The 19,620-nt window shown below is 36.9% G+C and overlaps 1 protein-coding gene across 1 annotated transcript in view; it reads right to left on the bottom strand.

The window, feature by feature from the left end:
- Nucleotides 1-19,600, bottom strand: part of LTN1 (listerin E3 ubiquitin protein ligase 1) — a 30,614-nt gene extending 11,014 nt beyond the window's left edge. Inside the window, exons 1-19 of the mRNA XM_079318399.1 lie at nt 19,466-19,600; nt 17,690-17,893; nt 17,258-17,356; nt 16,067-16,297; nt 15,026-15,078; nt 14,418-14,598; nt 13,481-13,654; nt 12,242-12,432; nt 11,319-11,460; nt 9,809-10,594; nt 9,285-9,326; nt 7,913-8,105; nt 5,333-5,572; nt 4,106-4,259; nt 3,706-3,856; nt 2,853-3,054; nt 1,796-1,955; nt 1,523-1,627; nt 1,133-1,275 (exon numbers count right to left, since the gene is read on the bottom strand). Coding sequence (XP_079174525.1) covers nt 1,133-1,275; nt 1,523-1,627; nt 1,796-1,955; nt 2,853-3,054; nt 3,706-3,856; nt 4,106-4,259; nt 5,333-5,572; nt 7,913-8,105; nt 9,285-9,326; nt 9,809-10,594; nt 11,319-11,460; nt 12,242-12,432; nt 13,481-13,654; nt 14,418-14,598; nt 15,026-15,078; nt 16,067-16,297; nt 17,258-17,356; nt 17,690-17,893; nt 19,466-19,507 — 3,493 coding nt within the window. The 5' untranslated portion in view covers nt 19,508-19,600. The remainder of the gene's footprint in view (nt 1-1,132; nt 1,276-1,522; nt 1,628-1,795; nt 1,956-2,852; nt 3,055-3,705; nt 3,857-4,105; nt 4,260-5,332; nt 5,573-7,912; nt 8,106-9,284; nt 9,327-9,808; nt 10,595-11,318; nt 11,461-12,241; nt 12,433-13,480; nt 13,655-14,417; nt 14,599-15,025; nt 15,079-16,066; nt 16,298-17,257; nt 17,357-17,689; nt 17,894-19,465) is intronic.
- Nucleotides 19,601-19,620: the final 20 nt, after the last annotated feature.

Below are 19,620 nucleotides of genomic sequence, written 5' to 3'. Positions count from 1 at the left end.
ATATATGTTCTGCTCAGGAATCCCTAGAAAACTGAGAAGTAGTAGAAGGGAAATGCCAATTACAAATAAAAGGCCTTCACAGCAGAGGAGATGTGAGGATTCTTCCATTTTCTTATGTTCAAAGTTTTCTCAGACACATTTGTTTGCCTCACTGGTTAGAAAGCCAGGAAGCCTCAACTAACTTGAAAGAGTAGGGAAATTACCACAGTAGAAACTTTTAAGATTCCTCCCAATTTCTGTATGATACTAATACTGACAATTTTCACATCTGAAGAACATCCATCTGAAGAACTCATTTGAAATCCTAAGAACACTGCCAAGACCAAATGTCCACAGCTTAAAGTAACCAAAGACAGGGTATTTTTTTAAATTTAAATAAACACAGTTCTGTTACAAAATGCATAACCTACATTTAAGTTTTCATACAGACTGATCAAAGAGAATGTGTGCAAGAACACACCAAAGCAGTAAGAGACAAAAACAGAAAGGATTTTTCTCTTAAATGGCATCTAATTCATACAGATAGAAGGACTGTGTGAGCATTTTCAAATAATTTTCTTGAAAAGCAGCAAATTTGTGAAAACATACACCCAAATTAAGTGGCTATATTCAAAGCAATATCATAATACATCTCAACCACCTCTTAATTAATTTTCCACAGCTGCAGACAGTAAATGTAGTGCAGTTTTCAACTGGAGGAGCTACTAAAAAATTATATGCAAACTGTGAAAGAGTTCTTGGCAAAGCATCTAAAGACAATCATGACCAGTTGACAATAGTAATATTTTGGCATGCTGTGTAAAGCCAAATGGTTCACTGAAAACTTTGATATTTACAGACATGCTTATATAAGATAGATGAAACTAGAAGTGCAGCAACATCAGGATGCTTTTAATAATATCAGCCTAAATCTTTTCATTCTAATTTTGCATCTGGCATTAGAGCTTGTACTTTCTGAATGAGGCAGAAAATTACTATGCCAAACAGCCTAGAAGAAACAGGCAAACTAAGAAAGCATTTCTTTCTAGGAAAAGCAATGTTATAGTAAATATGTTTTATCTAAAAGCAAATATTATTACAACATAATGTTCTTAAATTCTAATGAACCAGACTGAGGTAAGAACATACTCACCATCAGTGCTGGAAAGCTCTGTCTGTGTACATGTCATAAGTTTGGCCACACAATGGAAGACAAGTTCCCTCTTTTCTTCCTCAATTAAGAAAGGTGATAAACACTGAAGTGTATGCAATCTGCCCTCTGTTAATGGAAGGAACCTATTCATACAAGCAAAACACCAAGAATGAAATGAACTCAAAAACTGAACTAGGAGAAAAAGTATCAGTCAGTTCATAATGATGTAATATCCTCAGACATAACCAATCCCACATGTAAACCAAGTCTTTCACATGCCATACACATGTATCACTTCATTTTCAGCTGTCAATGGTCAGAATCAGAATCATTTCACACTATCAGCATTCACAACAAACTCTAAGTTTATAGGCAGCAGTATTAAGATACCCCTCTGTTGTCTTGAAAAGTTCTCTCCTCTCCCAGGACGCAGCGTTCTCAGAACGGATGACTTTGGCCAGGGTTAAGGACCAGAGTCTTCCATGTTCCTCTGATCTTCAAAGAAGAAGAAAGACCCTGGTTAATATATACAGATGCTCAGGGTTCACCACAAAAGCATTTGGATGCATTCTGAATCAACACACAGATGGAAATACAGTGGCACTATATACAATATAAACTGTGAAGACAGAGCTAAGAGTTGTTTCACCTGCTCTCACATACCTGTCAAATATAGTTTGCTGCAGGCTAGCTGTGCTGCTCAGAACACTGAACTCCTCATATGTGATGTGCATCTCTTCTAACATATGAAGATACTCCAGAAGCAGATAAGGAGGATTCTCCAATTCTTCAATCCATTGTAATGAGTACAACAGTTCTGCAACTAATTGAACAACAGCTGTTGTTTATAAATGACTACTGACTTGCATAAGCAAGAAGTTTCAGGTCAAGTTTTTGTTGTTTTTTTTTTTTTAATATGTTTTTAATGCATTAAAGCTATTATTTTTACACACAATCTCAGGTGGTTCAGAGCATGAACTGGATATCTGCCATTGTATCATAACATATAAGAGAAAAAAGGCTACAGTAATCTATTCTAGATATTCAAGACATTTTAAAGCAAATTAAGCATGGCATGACTCCTTTCTATTCTCCTCCTTTTCTTTAATATACCTTTCTTGCAGACAAGGCAATCAATATCTAAGTCCAGAAGAAAACCAAACAAATTTTGTAAGAGCCAGCATGTGGTTCCTTCATTAGCTTACAAACACCTACACTAAACAATTGCACTTCTCATCATGGTGAGATTTTTGGAGAAGTATAGATTTGATAATGCTGCATTTAATTTGAGCATTCCTGAAATTAAAAGGAAATTTGATTCCAGCTCATGGAATTAAGAAAAGTTGTTGTCTCAAACTATCTTTACATTATGGTTAAACCCTCAAGGGAGGGATACAGTTCTTATCACCCACTCATGCCTGCCAATGTGTGTTTTGGCAATGAACAAATATGAAGTTCATTGAAAATTCGTACTTCTCACAATTCAAAGTTCTGTTGAGATAGGATGTATATAAGCAAAAGAAGTCTCAGGAATATAAAAACTACTTTTAAAGGAGACCTGAAAAAAAGAATGAAAAAAAGGCAACAAAAGGCAAAAGGATAATTGGATAATTTCTCATACCTGTATGCCAACCTATATTTAACTATGAATTTCTAATTTTCAATTCAATTACAACTACTACAAAATAAAATTCCTTAAAGTTTTACCATTGTAACTTACTTATATTATCAATTTTCTTTCTTTCAGCATCATCATTTCCATGGAGTACATTATTTTTCAGTTGAAGCAGTACCATTTTACTCAATAAGGCTGAAGTACACAGATGGCCTGGAAGTTTAGTTGTGCCACACAGCTTGACACTTGATCCTAGAGGTTCACAATTCATACTAAGCCTTCCTTCCAAAAGAGGCTTGTGCATCCACTGCAACATGTATAAAAAGAGTATGAAAAAATATTTTGATATTTTTAACCTTGAAAATTCAAAATTATTAAGAAACAACCATGAAACATACACATTCATATCAAAAGCACAGTGGTTAGGATGACCCACTCCAGTGTATTAAAAACCTAATTGCACAGCAGGAATTTCAAACTACACTGCTGCTCAGAAACAAATACATTTCTTTAGAACTCTATGTATTTTACAAGAAATTGTAGGGTTACTGAAGACTGGTGGCCCCACTCTCTACTCTATGTATGTCAGCATTTTGTTGAAGATAGCACACCATATTCTTCTGCAGATATTGGTGTCTTTCACAAAATTACTCTTTATGAAGAACTAACTTTGAGATAAAAACATCTTCACAATGTGATAAAATTCCTGAATTGTAAAGTAAGTTGCTGGTGTCCAGTGCAGAAAAGGGCAATTTCATTGATTTTGATTTTTCTCCAGTTGTGCGGCATGGGTTCATAAACAGAGGTTTTGTTCTCACTATGGACAGAGGCTGAAAAGAACCTCTGCATAAACATATGGAATTCATAAGTGCAGTGCCATGTCAAAAGAAACCACCCTAGTGGACAGAAGTTTGAGGAAAGATTGAGCACCCTGTACAATCCATTATCATTTTCATACCTCAGAGCACAGAGACTCATGCAATTTCCCCCACTCAGTTTTGTTTGGTGTGATGTGCTCAACATAAGCTCTCACAAGATATCCAGACTGTCCATCAGCTTCCATGAGCTTCAGCAACAAATCACTGACTGCAGAGATCAAAACCTGAAGACTGAGAAAAGGAGAAAATGCTGCAAACAAGTGTGGCACTATTCATTAAGAGCCACCTGCATATTTTCCACTGATACAATGCTCCATACATGCTGTACCAGGGGTGGTTCTGTTCCACCCACTGTCTCCAAAAGGCTGAAAAGTCTCTCAGTAATACCCTTGTCAATTAAATAAAGGCTAAACCAGGCACTGATCCTGGTTTGTTTTCTAGAATGACACATTATGGAACAGACACGTGCACCCCAATTACCTTTTAACGTCCAAAGAGGAAGACTGAACTTGGTTCTTGACCCAAAGTGCAGCTTTAAGCAAAAAGGAGCTCTGTTTCTGAGTGCTCTGAAGCTGGTGCACAAGTGAATTCACACCAGACATCCAAGTGTGTTTCAATTTGCATACAAGTACATCTATTATAGGGAAAAGAAAAAAGAAAATACAACAACAAATGGACAAGTAAAACCACCACAAACAGGTAAACTCTAATTGCAACTTACAGCATACAGCAACAATCATGTGTCTATAGGTCCTACAGTAGGAAAACAGTTCTCTTTTCTGTGCTTACATGCAAAAACTATTAAAGGCACTTTAATATGTATGGAGCTTTCTTGTTGCAGAGCCATTTTAAATTAACTGTGACTCACAGGTAAGATTTAATTTAATTGATAATAAGAATGATGTTCCTGTTGTCCATATGTCTATACAGTCTTCAAAACCACAGATCTTTCTACCAAAATATTGAACATTCACAACATCAACAGACATTTACAAAGCAGCAGTGGTTTCCAAGCTAGCACTGTCCTATTTCATTTCTATGACAACACTGAAACACTGCATTTACTTGTATTAATGTCAGTAAATGCATGCACCAATTTAAGACCCTCAAATTCTGCATTCAAAGAATATGAATCAGGATCTCAGTCTGAACACGAGACAATGAGAGAGACACATGGATCACAATTTGTCTGGGCAATTTGGCCAAAAGAAATGGTTTCAGAATAAATACATGTTATTTGTAAAGAAGCAATTGTACCCATTTTTTCATAGACTCCTCAGATTGCAAAATGAACAAAAAAATGTTCATTCGCTTTATTTCACAGACTTCAAACAACTTCTGTAGCAGTGCAAACAGTGTGCAATATCACAGTCTCCAAGTTAGCTGTTACTAACATTAAAAAAAGCTTCAAAATCCTTGTAAGGATGTTCAGGACTTGAACTAGTCCTAGTTACTAACATAGTTACTAGTAGTAACTGGGCATTGTAAACTAAAGCACAGATTTTCATGCCAGTTACAGCTGTAAATGTTCAATGTATGTGAACTCCGTATTCTATCACATACTTGATTCTGTTTCACAAAAAGGAAGAATTTAGATGTAATGAATGTAGATGTAAAGAATGTAGATGTAAATAATGCAGATGTAAATAATGCAGATGTAATCATCACCTATGAAAAAGCTTGGCTGAAGCTCTTTTTCTAGATTACCTGTCAAGTGTGTTGCATCCTGCCTCTGAGCACACAGCTGGAAGATGGTAAGGAGCAAGTCTTCTGAGGATGGCATCAGCAAACACCCTTTCACTGAGCTGAAAAAGCTCGAGGCCACATCGCAGATGAAAGATACTGATGGCTCAGTATTTCCAGCTTCAGAAAGATCCTTTGCTTTAGACAGAGCTGCTTGAAGTTTATCAATAATCCTTTCAACAAAAGTGTCACCTATCAATGATTCTATTGGGCAGAGGAAAAAGACAGTATGCTTTGACTGCTTGATAAACACGACCATGCAAAGACATCATATTAATATGGACCACCTTGATTTCTGTTTACTAATTTTGAATGCAAAATGAAGTGCAAAGCAGTTTCAGTCTAATAGATACCTAAACTCTCTTATTTCACAGACAACTGCCAACATTCCACAGTGACAAATCTCTTTTCTCTAAACTAGCTGAAGCAGCTTTGAAAAAGGTATTTAAAATAGAGCAAATATAAAGTGACCCCTCTCCCTTTTATGCCTTTAGCTTTTGGCAACCAACTGTGAGCCTGAGACTTCACTGTACTCTTGCATATAGCCATGAACATGCTTAGTTCCTTTTACATGGGATACAAGCAAGTCAATCCCATTTATCCTCAAACTCCACAGTATCCTGTGGCAGTGAGTTCCATTATTTAATTATAAACTGCATGAAGAAGTGTTCTTTTCTCACCCCTCAAGACTGTTATCTAAGGATGTGTTAGAAACTCAAGTTCTTCCACTGAAAGAAACAATGACAGATTTATCACTGTTTGCATTTTCTATACAAATTGTGGGTTTTGGCTTTTAAGCCAACCCCATACCAAATCACTTCTACTACAAGCTAAAAAATTCTAGTCTGTTTTCTTGCCTCTGCAAGCAGAAGCCATTGCTTGTCTAAGCATCCCTGCCACATTCTTAGGGCATATTCAAATTCTATTACATGTTTTTCAAAAGCATATAGGTGAACAAGAATATTGCAGTGACCAAAATTACATGCAGTATTCCAGATATTGACAACATATTCAGTATATTGACTACATGCTATAATGATTTTCATTTGTCCTCTGTTTTTTTCACAGCAGCTCCTAATAACCTGTAGTCCTTTTTTACAACCTGTCACTTACAGGGAAACAAAACAATGACTGAAGAACTCTTTTTGAGTTTTATCAGGTCAGGGTGTATCATTGAATTGATACAGTTACAACTGTGTTCTTCCCATGTATACTGTAATATTTATTGGCTTTGAATTTCTTTTGTAATCTTTTGTATCAGTTAAGCATTCAGTATCTTATGAGTCTGTGAAGTTTCAGTAACAACAATCTTCCATTTCACTATTTATCCTGTTTCTCCTTTAATTTATCATAGGCTACTGATCTACAAAAGGCTCTTCCATTTCCTCCAGGACAATTTGCCTTAAGAAACACAGATAAGAGATCTCATTAAAAAAAAAATCCTTTCCAACGTCCAATACTCTACTTTGGTTTGAATGACTAAGTCAAGAAACACCATAGCTCCTCAAAATCTCTTAGGCTTCATCCAAAATTATTTAAAAACAGGTCACCCAACACCCAGCAGAAAATGAGCTCAGGAGTGTCTCCCCTCTAGAGTCAAAAAGCAAAACACTGAACAATAAACCCTAGAATCTACATCACAGACTCACAGGCACATCTGTTGAAACTCTCAGTGGAGAGAGGAAACAGGTTTTTCTGATGGTCCTTTACATCAAAAGTTCCAGTAATAGAAAAAACAATCTTAGGACACCTTCAGGATGCCTTTTCTAAGAACATCCACCACAGTGAGCTGCCTGTGTGCATCTTTGAAACTCAAAAGCACCATGAATGTGCACAGCATCCACTGACACTGAAATGTGTCATCTCAGGGATCAAAGAAATTGCTGAGTTTACATGGAAAACATGAAGAAAATTGAACTCCCCAGGAAGTCTATATTAGATACTAAAATTGCAAGGAATAAATTAATTAGGATGTTATTAATAAAAAAATCAGATTACATATACAGCATAAGACTACACACAGAGTTATTAAAAGACATGAAAATAAATGGAAATGGCTCAAAACAATCCAGTGTTCCTGTAATAAGGCATTACGAAAACACATACAGGTCCATAATAATTGATGTGGCCTTCTAGTTTTGAAGGTAAATTTCACATGGTATGTTCTAAAAAATTATATCATTTTGCAGCACATCTGCTGATAGATCAAGCTTACTTCAATTTTCCTGAAGTTTTCCAAACTTGCAAATCTGCATCTTCTCTTTAAACACTGCCCTTGTTTAGCAACAGGGACCAAAAAAATGGCAGCTACTGCTGCCAAGTTAGTGTTGACAAAATTAAATTGATTGTAGTAAACTGGCTAAGGTATATAAAAAGCCCAACTAAGAAACAAAAACCCCAACAAAAAACAACAAAACACTACCAGGAGAAAGCCTAAATGTTCTACATTAAGTATTCTGGAAGATTCCAAGTTCCTTTCAACCTTAAGCAAAGCATAAGTGCAGCTTTTACACTTTGTGAACTCCAAGGATTATATATGCTCACCATTTTTAACGTGCTGTGACAACACCAAGCTCAGGAGAGTCCACCTTTCTGAAGAGGCTGATCCTGATGAGGCTGCTCTAGGTTTCAAACCCAGGTGACACAGATCATCTGCCAGCATTACCAGCCTTTCTCCAAGTGTGTCTCCTTTCAGCCAGTCAGAGACCAGGGAAAGTTTCGTTGTGCTTGAGCATGCCTGGATCATAAGAAAAACATTCCAAGAATCTTTTGAGGGTATAGAATAATAGAATGCTTTGGGTTGGAAGGGACTGCAAAGATCATTTTCCAAGTTCCAATTTAAGTACCAACCCCCTGCCATGGGCAGGGGCATCTCCCACTAATTCAAGTTGCTCCAAACTCCATCCAACCTGGCCCTGAACACTTCCAGGGATGGAGCAGCCACAGCTTCTCTGTTACTAACTATTAACTTTTATTACTAATCAAAAGATTAGTATGTCCAACTTGCACACACAAAGTGAGAATTATATCATCTGCCACTAACAGCCTTTAGATTTTACATCTGCAACAACACCCCCAACTTTCTTTTTGTCAGAGACAGCATCTTATGGCTGGGTCAGATCTCTACTGCAGAGTGAAACTAGTCACCTTCTGAAAATGCTTCCTTTACATTTCTCCTCCAATTAGAGAGTCCAGGAAATTCCTAAACTGGAATTAGAAAAATAACTTCTGGATGACCAAGTTGGCTGAAATAAAACCTATTTAAAACATAAAAACTGTTTACAGGGTCTGAATTTCTTTAAGAACAAACAGGAGGTTGCAAATTAAAAATATTATTTTGCTGATGAGCCTCTGTAAGCTACAAAATCATAAAAAATGAGTATTCCTAAAATATGCAGCATATGTGAGGGAAGATCCTGTGGTCTATGCAATGGACTGGAAGTCAAATTCTATGAGTTCTTGTCCAAAAATTCATCACATGCTTCCTATTTCATCCATGCAATTACTTAAATGTCAGTTTGTCAATATTCAGTGTGAAAAAATGGAATACTACCTTTTCCTTATAAGCACCTTTTAAGGATGATGATATAAATAATTATTTAAATTATTGTTCTAATCCCCAGGTCCATTATTTCTATCTTAGAAGAAATGATCAACAAATCAGGAATCCCTCTGGCTCAAAAAGCAAACTGACCAAAAACAGAAGGGACAGAAAATTCTTTTGTTTTGGCATTTCATTTTTAAGACTATCCCCAGATTTAAAAGCATTTAAAACAAACACTATTATGAAATTGTAAGATTTTCAAACTATGGAAATTATCACTACAAATCCATGTGAGTCTCAAAGCTAGTATCAGAGATTTACTGGAAAATATGCATAACAAGAACAAAAAAAAAAAAAGATCTTAAGAGGTACCTTTTGAATTATCTGGAGAAATATAACCCATTTCAGATCCATCTGAAAAGAAAAACAAAATTCCCCAATATTTAATAAAAATCTTTGCTGAATAGAAAGCAATAATGCCATTTTAACTGTTCTATAAGCTTAAACAGAAGCTGCTAAAATCCAATAACAAAGTTATTGATTATGTCATTTTTGTCTTCCAAATCTTTCTCTCCCACAAAATTCAGTAAGGAACTGTATTTACAAAAAAGGCTACCAATGGCTACTATTAAAGTATACTGTATAAAAAAGCCAGAACAGGGAAATTCTGATTATATTTTTTTAAGATTTATATCATATAGAAAGAGACAGAACCTTTCACCCCAACACTATCATGTCCAACTTTCCTAAAACTACCTTCCTTATGCTTAAATTAACCCAAATTCATGTAGAAATATCTTCCATGTGACACTGCCAAAGTAAGATTATTAAGGAACTACAACCCACAGTAACTGTAATGACTGATAAAAATTAGTAACACCATACACAAGTCATACCTTTGTTAAATCATCAAGAATGACTTTCCTTTCTTCATTATTGTTGCAACAATGGAGTACACTGTATAAAATATCAACCAGGAAATGGGTGTCTTTCCTCCAGTCTTCTTTCAGCCAAGTTATTAAATTGAGATACAGAAATTGTACAGATGGACTTTGGTTATGAGCCTTCAGTTCATTTTGAGATTCAGCTTGAGCAGGGCTTACATCATTTCCCTGTTCTAAAAGTACTTGGAAAACTCTGTTTGAGGAGAAAGAGTTGAGCAGGGCAGAGAGGAATTTCAAATGCTGTTCTGACTTCTGTTCATTGACATACACAATGCTCAGCTCAGCCAGGTTGCAGACTAAGTTCTCTAGAGGTTCTTTTCTTAGATGTGAAGTTTGCTGCAAGTCAGCCTGAATTTCAGAGTCACCACTTCTCACTTCTGTGAGCTTTTGACTCTCTGTGTTCCTTTCAGATTCATCCTCATTTGTAAATCTGATCTTTAGAGATTTCTTATTGTTTGGTTTTGTAGCACTCTTTGGATTCTGAAGAATTTCTAGCATACCAGATATGGCAATAAGTAATTTTTCATCAGCATCCAGCCTATCAACATGAAGCATACACATTCTTAAAAGATGGTCCCAAAAATCTGACAACAGTTTCTGGAAAACTTCATCTGTACCATCATCACTGGAGAGTTCTGCTTTAGCTTCCCAGGAACTCAGCATTTCTGCTGTTTGATAAAATAATGGTCCACTTTGTAACTTGGGCTCCTTAAGTACAGTATTGGTAAAAGGAATTAGCTATAAAGACAAAAAAATGTATTAAAGAACAGTGATCCAATTTATAAGATAATTTTATTATTTATAATGCCAAGAGATTATATAATTCTAAAAAACATTCTGGAGCAATTTTGCAAATATTAGAATTATTTATGTTTGAACACTTTATAAAAATATACAGGATGAGAGGCACTCTTTTCCCCCCTTAAATATAACTTCAATTGCATAGTAAAAAGGATGATTTCATGGGAAGAAAAAACCCCTAAATTCAGTACATTTACTTTTGTTACACATTGCTCTTTACACCTCCCTGAAAGGAGGTGGGGGTGGGTCTCTTCTGCCATGTCTCTAGTGAAAGGATGAGAAGGAATGGCCTTAAACCGCAGCAGGGGAAATTCAGACCAAGTATTAGAAAAAAAAAAAAAATCACTGCAAGTGTGGTCAGGCATTGGAATAAGTTGCCCCAGAGAGGTGATGGAGTCACCACCTCTGGAAGTGCTTAAGAGACACCTGGATGAGGTTCTTGGGGACATGGTCTGGGGGCAATCTTGGTGGTGCTGGGCTGATGGTGGGACTGGATTATCTTGAAGGTCTTTTCCAGCCTTGACAATTCTGCGTGTTTTTTTTCATAAAATCTAGGGAGATTCTCAACAGATAAGTAAATCCTCACCTAAAATTCACACTTTTCTTTAATTTTGACTTATTAAATGTACACACAACAATATTCAGTATTTCTGATTAATACCTGGTCACATATAAGCATTTGATGAATTTGGCTTTGGTCTTCTTCCCTTTCCTGTAGTACAGCAAAGCACAGACACTCCGTAAATGCAGTTATAATTGCTGAACTTTCTGAAGGGCTGGTTATTGTCTTCTCACTTGACAACCTGAGGGAGGACACAAGGTCAGCTTTGCTTCCAAGAAACCCAGTATGAATGTCATCAATGTACCCTCAGTTATGTTGTTCTGAACCAGATACCAGTACAGGATCATAGAATCATTTACAGGAGTCAGATCAAAAAAAGTCAATTTAGAAAGTTAATAAACCCAGTTAATAAACTCCTACATAATTCTCTTCTCCAAGAGCTCTACTAATTGCCATACCAACATCAGCTGAGAACTAATATTTTTTAAATAAATAAAATTTCAGTATTTCATAAAATAATTTCTATATGCTTTTGAGTAAACAATGCACAAATGTACATTTAAATTACATTTGATTGAAAGGTGGTTTGGATGTATTTTAAAGGCACAAAGTAAAAGCAGTTTTACCCTTTAAAAATGAGTATGACAAGAATTACAGTTCCTGCTTAAAGGAAATGTTACTATCACAAGGCTTATCCCCTCTTTAAGAATCACACACTGGAGAGAATAGCCTGATTCTTAAGAGTCACCCTTAATTATAATTAATGTTCCATATTCAAATTGGACATGGAATAAACACAAAGCTTTGACAAGGAAAGATAAGAATGCTTCATGTAAGGAAGATGTAGGAAAATCAAAAGGAAAACTGAAGGTTTAAGGCAACAAAGGACTGACTCCAGTTTTAGACACCAAAAAGAATTTTAAAAATATGATCTCATTCATCATTAAATGCTTAAAGATTAGTTTCTTTATTTCCAAATGTAAAAGAGACTGACTCCAAACAAATAAATTTTTGGTCCATACCCTTGAATTATAGAGCTGAAAAAAATTCTGAAGTATTCCAGCTTGGGTTCCACAACATCAGGAGGCACCTTGCTAAGGAAGGGCAGGAGGTTTGGGTAGATAACAGTGGCTAATCCTCGCCCACCTTCTCGAAGCACTGTCCACAGCTTTGGCAGAACTCCTTTTCTGGCATTCACATGACTCCAACAGTCCTACAGACAGAAATTCACTTACTATAAATTAAACAACAATATGTTGCCTCAGAAGAACTCCCAAGGCAGCCATTTAACATACCTCCCTGTATTATAGCTGAAACAAATTATTGTGAAATTTAAATTCTGTTAAGTTACTCATGTGCCATATTCTTTAAAATCACATTCTCCCTATTTTGGCTGGTGAAGTTAACATGATAAAACTATTTCTGCACTGTTTAAAATCAACTGACCTTCCTTGCTAGCCAATCAAAGGTTTCTTTTTAATAATGTTTTCATGATGCCTCATAAAAATCAGTACTGTAATTAGTCCTGTATTTAATTTTAAGTTCTCATTATCAAAGCAAACAAATAACTGACCTTAGAAGTATCACCAACTTCAAAACACTTCAAAAATGTTCTGATGGTTAGAAAATGCATTGGAACTTCTCCCTCATTACACTTTTTTGTCATCTGATCTATTTTATTTATTATAGTTCAAGGTATCTATATTTATAACAAACTGAACAAAGACTGTTTAGGTTTTCTTTTCACGAGAACTTGTTACAGTTCATTCCAGCAGCTGCAAAAGGGATCTGCAGATCTAAACCCTCAGAGTATCCCAGTCTGTGACAATATCTCATCTGCTAATTCAAAGCCAGTGTTTCACTTAAAATTAAGGGTAAACAAATGAAAGAAAAAGCGATAGAATCCTTACTTTTAAAGTGGAAACACATTAACCAAAAATGTACTGCAGGTCATTTTTGTAACTGTCTTTAACACAGAAAAAGGTTTTAAGCATTATTTGACTTATTAGTAACTATATTTAATGAAAGGGTTCCAGGTAAATTAAATTAAATTCATAAAACAACTGTAATTTTCAGATATGCTGGACATGATATATTTGAAAGTTACACTGAAAGAAGGAGGATGTAGCCTTAAGGAGTTCCTGTTGTTAATCATGAAGAAAACCCAGTCAAGCCTGTCTTCCTAATTCTACACAGAGAACAACACTTGGTGAAAAGTTAAATTTGATGAAAATATCTGCCCCTTATGCCTCCCACATTACCTCAATAGTGGTGATAGTGTAAAGCACTGCTTCCCAAAGAGCAGGACACACCACTGCATCACTGTCATCAATGCTGAGAAGAACAGCAGGACAAACTCTTGGTGCTTCAGCTTTCACTGCCTCAGGCAAGTGCTGGCAAAAAGCAGAAATCAGCTCAAAGAAAGCTGAGCGAACCTGGCAGAGGCCACAGAAGGAAAAACAGAATTTGTCACTACACATAGCTCGTAAGATTCCTTTTGAAGTCAACAAAACCTTACAACACACTGTCACCATATTTTATCATATTAACAAAGGTTAAAATATTATTAAAAACAAAGAAAACAGAGACATTTTTAAACGGTCTTATCCAATATTTTAAGATAATTTCTTTAGTGATAAAGTGTTTGTCAAAATTCTGTTTTTATAAACTTCTCCAAAGGTGTTTTTTCTCAGAAGCAACTTAAAACTTTTAAACAAAAGACTATTGCATGAATTCATCACTTCATGCACCACTGCTCTTGGCAGACTAAAGACCAGTAAAATGGTTTAAAAAATTAAAATCCAAAAGCACTAAGAATACATGCTGTAAGTGGAAAAAGTTTGTATCCTCTACATGAATTTTAAATTACAGCAGATTGCCAAGAAGTAGATCATGATGATATGGAAATAAAAATTCAGCCTACTGGATAAATTTTCAAGCAATATTGTCCATATTGACTTTGGGGGTTTTTTAACATTAAGTCTGGTCAGATATTAGTACCAGATCAAGAAGATTTATAATTATGTTAACTGAACAGTCTCTTTAGCCTTTCTGCAATCTACTTAGAAACCTGAAGGCTGTTCCTAAGCAAAGTACCAAGTTCATCCTTGGAGAATATCAGTAATTAATATTTCCTTAGGTTAAGGGTATTACATTTAACAAAACCCAAGCAAAATAAAGAAGAAATTAAAAAGTCACCTGTGATACGTTGTTTTTGCTATATTTCCAAAATTTGTTTTGAGACAGAAGTGACATTAACTTTTCCTCCAATGAATGCAGCTCTTTCTTTGGCAACATGCTGAGCAACTTTTTTAAAGCTAACAAGGAACAGGTCAGAATCCGGAAAAATTTGGCTTCCCTTTCTTCTTCTGGTACAGTTCTCAGAAAGCAAAACAAACAAAAAAGTTACAGATGGACTGCAAATAAACCAGGAGGCATCCCAAGTTTGTCTAAACTAAACTACCTTCATTCTTTTGTGGTTTGGTTTTTTTATTTCAGGTGCAAAGTAAATATATAAACTTTCCATAGATTCTAAAGTACACTATAAACTGTTAGGAAAGAGTTTACAGTCATCTCATCTTCCAGCTACTCACAAATGCTACTCTTAAAACAGCTGAAACAAGAACTAGATAACTGATAACACTTTTAAAACCATTTACACTTAAGTTCCAAAGTTGCTGGGATCTGGACTCAAATAATTATTCTGTCTCCTGAAAAAAAACTAAATTCACTACTTCCAACAACAGAGAACAAAATAAAGAACAGTATCTAAAGACTTAGATATACATTTAAGCAGGCAAACATACTGAGGGTCACTGAGTGTATCAGCTGTTTCCTTCAGAAGGTGATCTTGAAGTACCTATGGGGGAAAAATAATGCATATAAACATTAAGAAATCTAATACTTATATGTGAACAATATAGTCCACACATTATTCAGGTATAGTCCTACAATAAAATTTCACAATCTCTGAGTTGTCTAATATTTTTAGACATGTTAGTAAACATGCAAGAAAAGAATTTGAGTCATGCTGAACATAGTAGCTGTGGTACTGCCTGAACTAAGTCTTCATAATACTTAGTAAATTGCAGCCCTATGCCAATGAGCTCCTGCTAAAAGGAAGCCAAACTGGGGCATATCCAAACAGCTAGGTTTGCACATGATGGGCCAGCAATGAAATCTTCTACCTTTTTTTAATTCAGTCAACTGAGGATCATATCTGACTGGCAGAAGAGCATAGAACTTGGTCAGAATTAAACTTGTAGATGCTGAAACACTGCTCAGCATTCTTCATTCCTTTTTCACTGTAGCTTAACTACTCCAGCATCATTATTCCATCTGTCAGCAACATTATATGTTGACTGGGCATCATTACATAGGAATGCACAGAAGGAAATTCACTATTCATTCCTTTGGTTACAGCCATTCTCATCCCAAGTCCAAAAAAACAGATGCATTTTTTTTTCTCTGCATTCTTTATTATTCTTCTTTTTTATACTTCCTTACAGAATAAATTCTTCCCTGTGAGGGGGGTGAGGCACTGGCACAGGTTGCTCAGAGAAGCTGAGGCTGCACCATCCCTAAAAGTGTTCAAGGCCAGGCTGGATGGGGTTTGGAGAAATCTGGTCTAGTGGAAAGTGTCCCAGCTCATGACGGGGTGGAACATGAAGACCTTTCAAAAAGGTCCCTTCCAACCCAAACCATCCTATGGTTCTCTTCACAGGGGCAAAGTTTCAGGCAAGAAAGAAATTTAATCATGAAGAAGGGGGAAAGAAGGATGACTTTTAAACTTCTAATATAACTTGATATATACAAAGACTTAAAGAAATACAAAAGGATACACTCACATTAAGAATTTCATCCTTACAGAATACTAAGGCTTCAGGTTGTTTGCTCGAAGGAAAAGCTTTTTCAAAAGCTACTTTTGCAGCAGAAGCAGCAGGGGAATAAGTGTCACACTGAGCAATCAGCCAGTAACCCATGATACTTTTTAAGTAAGGAGCTAAATGTTTTTTCACTTTAAGAATCAGTTGCTCAAAAGATTGCTGAGTTGCTTCTCGAACACGTCGATCATGATCCTGTTAAACAAAGAAAAGAAGGAAAAAAAGAGAAAGGTTTATTGGTTTAAGAAATGTACCTTTGCTTTCAGGTACTTCAAAGCAAAAGTGGTGATTAAAAAATCATATTGGCAATTAACTGGATTTGACATATAGATTTGAAAATACACATCAACAAGAAAAAAGTTTTCGTATCCCAAGGTATGAGGAGAGTTCTAATTTAGAACCATCATATTCTCAAAGTGTTGTACACTCAGAATTGTAACCTTTCCCTGATATTTCTAACAACAGTTTTTGTTTCCAATTTATACAAACATTTTACAGACAGACAAGAGGTAGGAGAAACAGAAAGCCTTGAAGACATCTTTTGAATTAGAATTACCATAAAGCTGTGCATTGTTATCCTTTATCTGCACATGAATTTACAACATCATGATTTCCTACAGTCTTGACTCCAGGTACAGTAGGAATTACTCTAATGGGTAAGAACAGTGATTAATTTTGTCCCATATAATGTTTTCAACAGTATCCATACTAGAATCTTGGAAATATAGTAAATATGTCAATAAACTTATTGTTAATCTGGCTACTATGGCCTTTTCATATTAAGATTTGGGGATTTTTTTAAAAGTGTTAAGTCTGGTCAGATATTAGTCCTAGATGAAGAAGATTTATAATTATGTTAACTGGACACTCTCTAGCCTTTCTGGAATCCACATGAAAGAACTTTTCCTAAGAAATATAGTACTGCCTTTTAAACATAGAAGTCTAACAGACCTATCAAGGAAGTACAGCCCAGACAACAAGAGTTAAAGATTCCACTCACTGCCAATACAGAATTATGTCCACAAAAAAAAGCATAGTATTTTCCTTCAACTTTGATGTTTCTCCTAGAACAAGTCAGTAATTCCAACAAAGGTAAACAGGTCAACAAAGACAACTTTAGAGGTAGTCACATAAATTAAATACTTCAATACTTACTAGTGAAATTTTACAATAAATTCTCGGCCAGTAAGGAAGAACACCTTTAACAACTTCTGCTTCTCTTTCCTTGCACATCATCCCAAACTCTTGCATAGCCTAAAATCAAAATATCAAGAGCATAACTTCAGAAGTCAGGTAGATATGTTCTGTAATTTACCAGTTTGTATCTGAAACTGCAACTCCCTTTTCCAAAAATCAATGCATCTTTTGCAAATGAGCATCTATAGAAATAATTACATGATTATACATGGACCTTGCTATAGGTTATCCAAGATACCTTCTGGACTGCAGTTCTAGCAAATCCACCAATGTGAAATTAGCGTTAGCTACTTCCTATTCCTTTTCCACCCAAAAATTGTATTATTACCCCAATTAAAAAATAAATAAATCGGGGGGGGGGGGGGGGGGGGGGACAAAGGATACACCTACTTTTAACTTGGTTGTGACATCCCTTTTAGAAAGTTTCCGCAGCACCATTCGGAAATCAGCATCCACAAGGCTGTCAATTTCCTCTGCTCCTTGAATTGCAGGAACATATCCCAGGTCACTCTGAGATGTTCCAAAGCCAATAAACCCAGGCACTGTTCCACGTTCTTTGGCAAGGAGCTCTGCAGCTCGGCCACTGCTAGAAGGCTGACAGAAAACAGGGACAGGAGGCAATTATCTATCTAATTTTAGTTTGCATATATCATGTATTTAAAAATATGATTGTATTTATATTGTATAATTAAGCTTCTAATAAAAATAAAGTCTCTCAAAGAAGAGTCCACCTGTGCTTTAAACATAGAAGTTTGACCTAGAAAATGATTCTTCTCTTTAGGATCAGGCTGAGAAAGTTGAGGCTGTTCAGCCTGGAAAAGGCTCCAGGGAGCTCTCATAAAATCCTTCCAGCACCAGCAAGAGCCTACAAGGGAGCTAGAGACAAGTCTTCATCAGGAACTGTAGTGATAGGGCAAGAAGGAATGACTTCAAACAAAATGGGTTTAGATTAGGTATGAAATTCCTGCCTGTGAGGTTGGTGAAACCCTGGCATAGGTTGCCAGAAAAGCAGCAGCTGCCCCATCCCTGAAAATGTTCAAGGCAGGTTGGATGGGGCTTGGAGTCTGGTCTAGTGGAAGGTGTCCCTCTCCATGGCAGGGGGTAGGACTGGATGAGGAGGTTTAATGTCCCTTTCAATCCAAATCTATAGACTCTGTGAGTCTACTCAATGATTCTGTGACTCAGAATTCTCTTTTCTCATAACGCACGAACACTTACAGAAAATTTCATTGCTTTTATTGCTTTTTATTGCTTTTTTTGCTATACAAAAAAGCCAAACAGAAAACTCCCTCTGCAAGCAAACAATTTATTAAGGAGATTTATTAAGAAACTATTAATCCTCCTTCACTATTTCTGGGTTTCTTGGCTATCATGGGCCAATAGAGCCACCAGGGAATGCTCCTTTCTTCTCTGAACAAATAAAAACATATAGACAAAATAAAGGATTCTCCCATCAACCAAGTGGCCGAAAATTATTTAGAGGAATGGAGCAAAAGCATGCATATGTAACAAGTACAATAAATATCACCTAAATAAACACACAGTGTGTGTTTTGGAGCTCAGCAGATCTTCTAGTTTACCCCTTTGCTCATTGTATTACTGTCTCAGGTTTGTTTCAACCACACTCTATTGGAAAGACTGCCCCAAATCTGACTGATGCTTTAATGTCCTCTGGGACATCTCATAATGCAAATACCTTTTATTTCCTAATGACAGCCAGCAGTTTTGTGAGCTTGTGGGGGTTTAAATCACCTTTTCTGCATGTGAGTTGTTAAGGGCATGACGCTTTACGTTCCCTAGTCTTCCCTAAATCCAGGGAGGAATTAGGGAACCTGAACACCAGACTTCTCCCACAATCCTGAGTGACAGGACAGATGTCACATCATCTCTGGCCTTGTGGCAAGTGTACTCTAAGACTCTGCGCAGAGGAACACACCGAAAGTACCACCGGCACCTTGATGCATCTGCAGCGCTTTTGCTGCCCCTCTCCGCACAAGCACCGTCCAGCAGAAAGCACGGCCCAGGCCAGAGGCGGCCCCGGGCCCGGCCCAGCCACCACAGCGCGGTGGGAGCCGGGCCCCGCCCGGGGCACCCGCAGCGCCGGAACCCGGGGGCCGAGCCCGGCCCGGCCCCGCCGCCCTCCCCGGCCCCGCGGGCCGCGCTCACCCGCAGGTTGCCCTTGGTTCGCTGCTTGTTCTTGCCCCCCATGGCGGCGGCGGCACCGGGAGCGGGGCCCGGCCGGAGCCACCGCGGGCACCGCGACACTTCCGGGGCGGGGCCGCGCGGCGCGGGAGGGACCCTGCCCCGAGCGGCTTAAACCA

This window comes from Erithacus rubecula, assembly GCF_903797595.1.
Source record: "Erithacus rubecula genome assembly, chromosome: 1".
In the NCBI taxonomy this organism is placed as follows: Eukaryota; Metazoa; Chordata; class Aves; order Passeriformes; family Muscicapidae; genus Erithacus; species Erithacus rubecula.
Note: the sequence above shows the minus strand (reverse complement) of the source record. Positions and strands in the feature narration are given on the sequence as shown.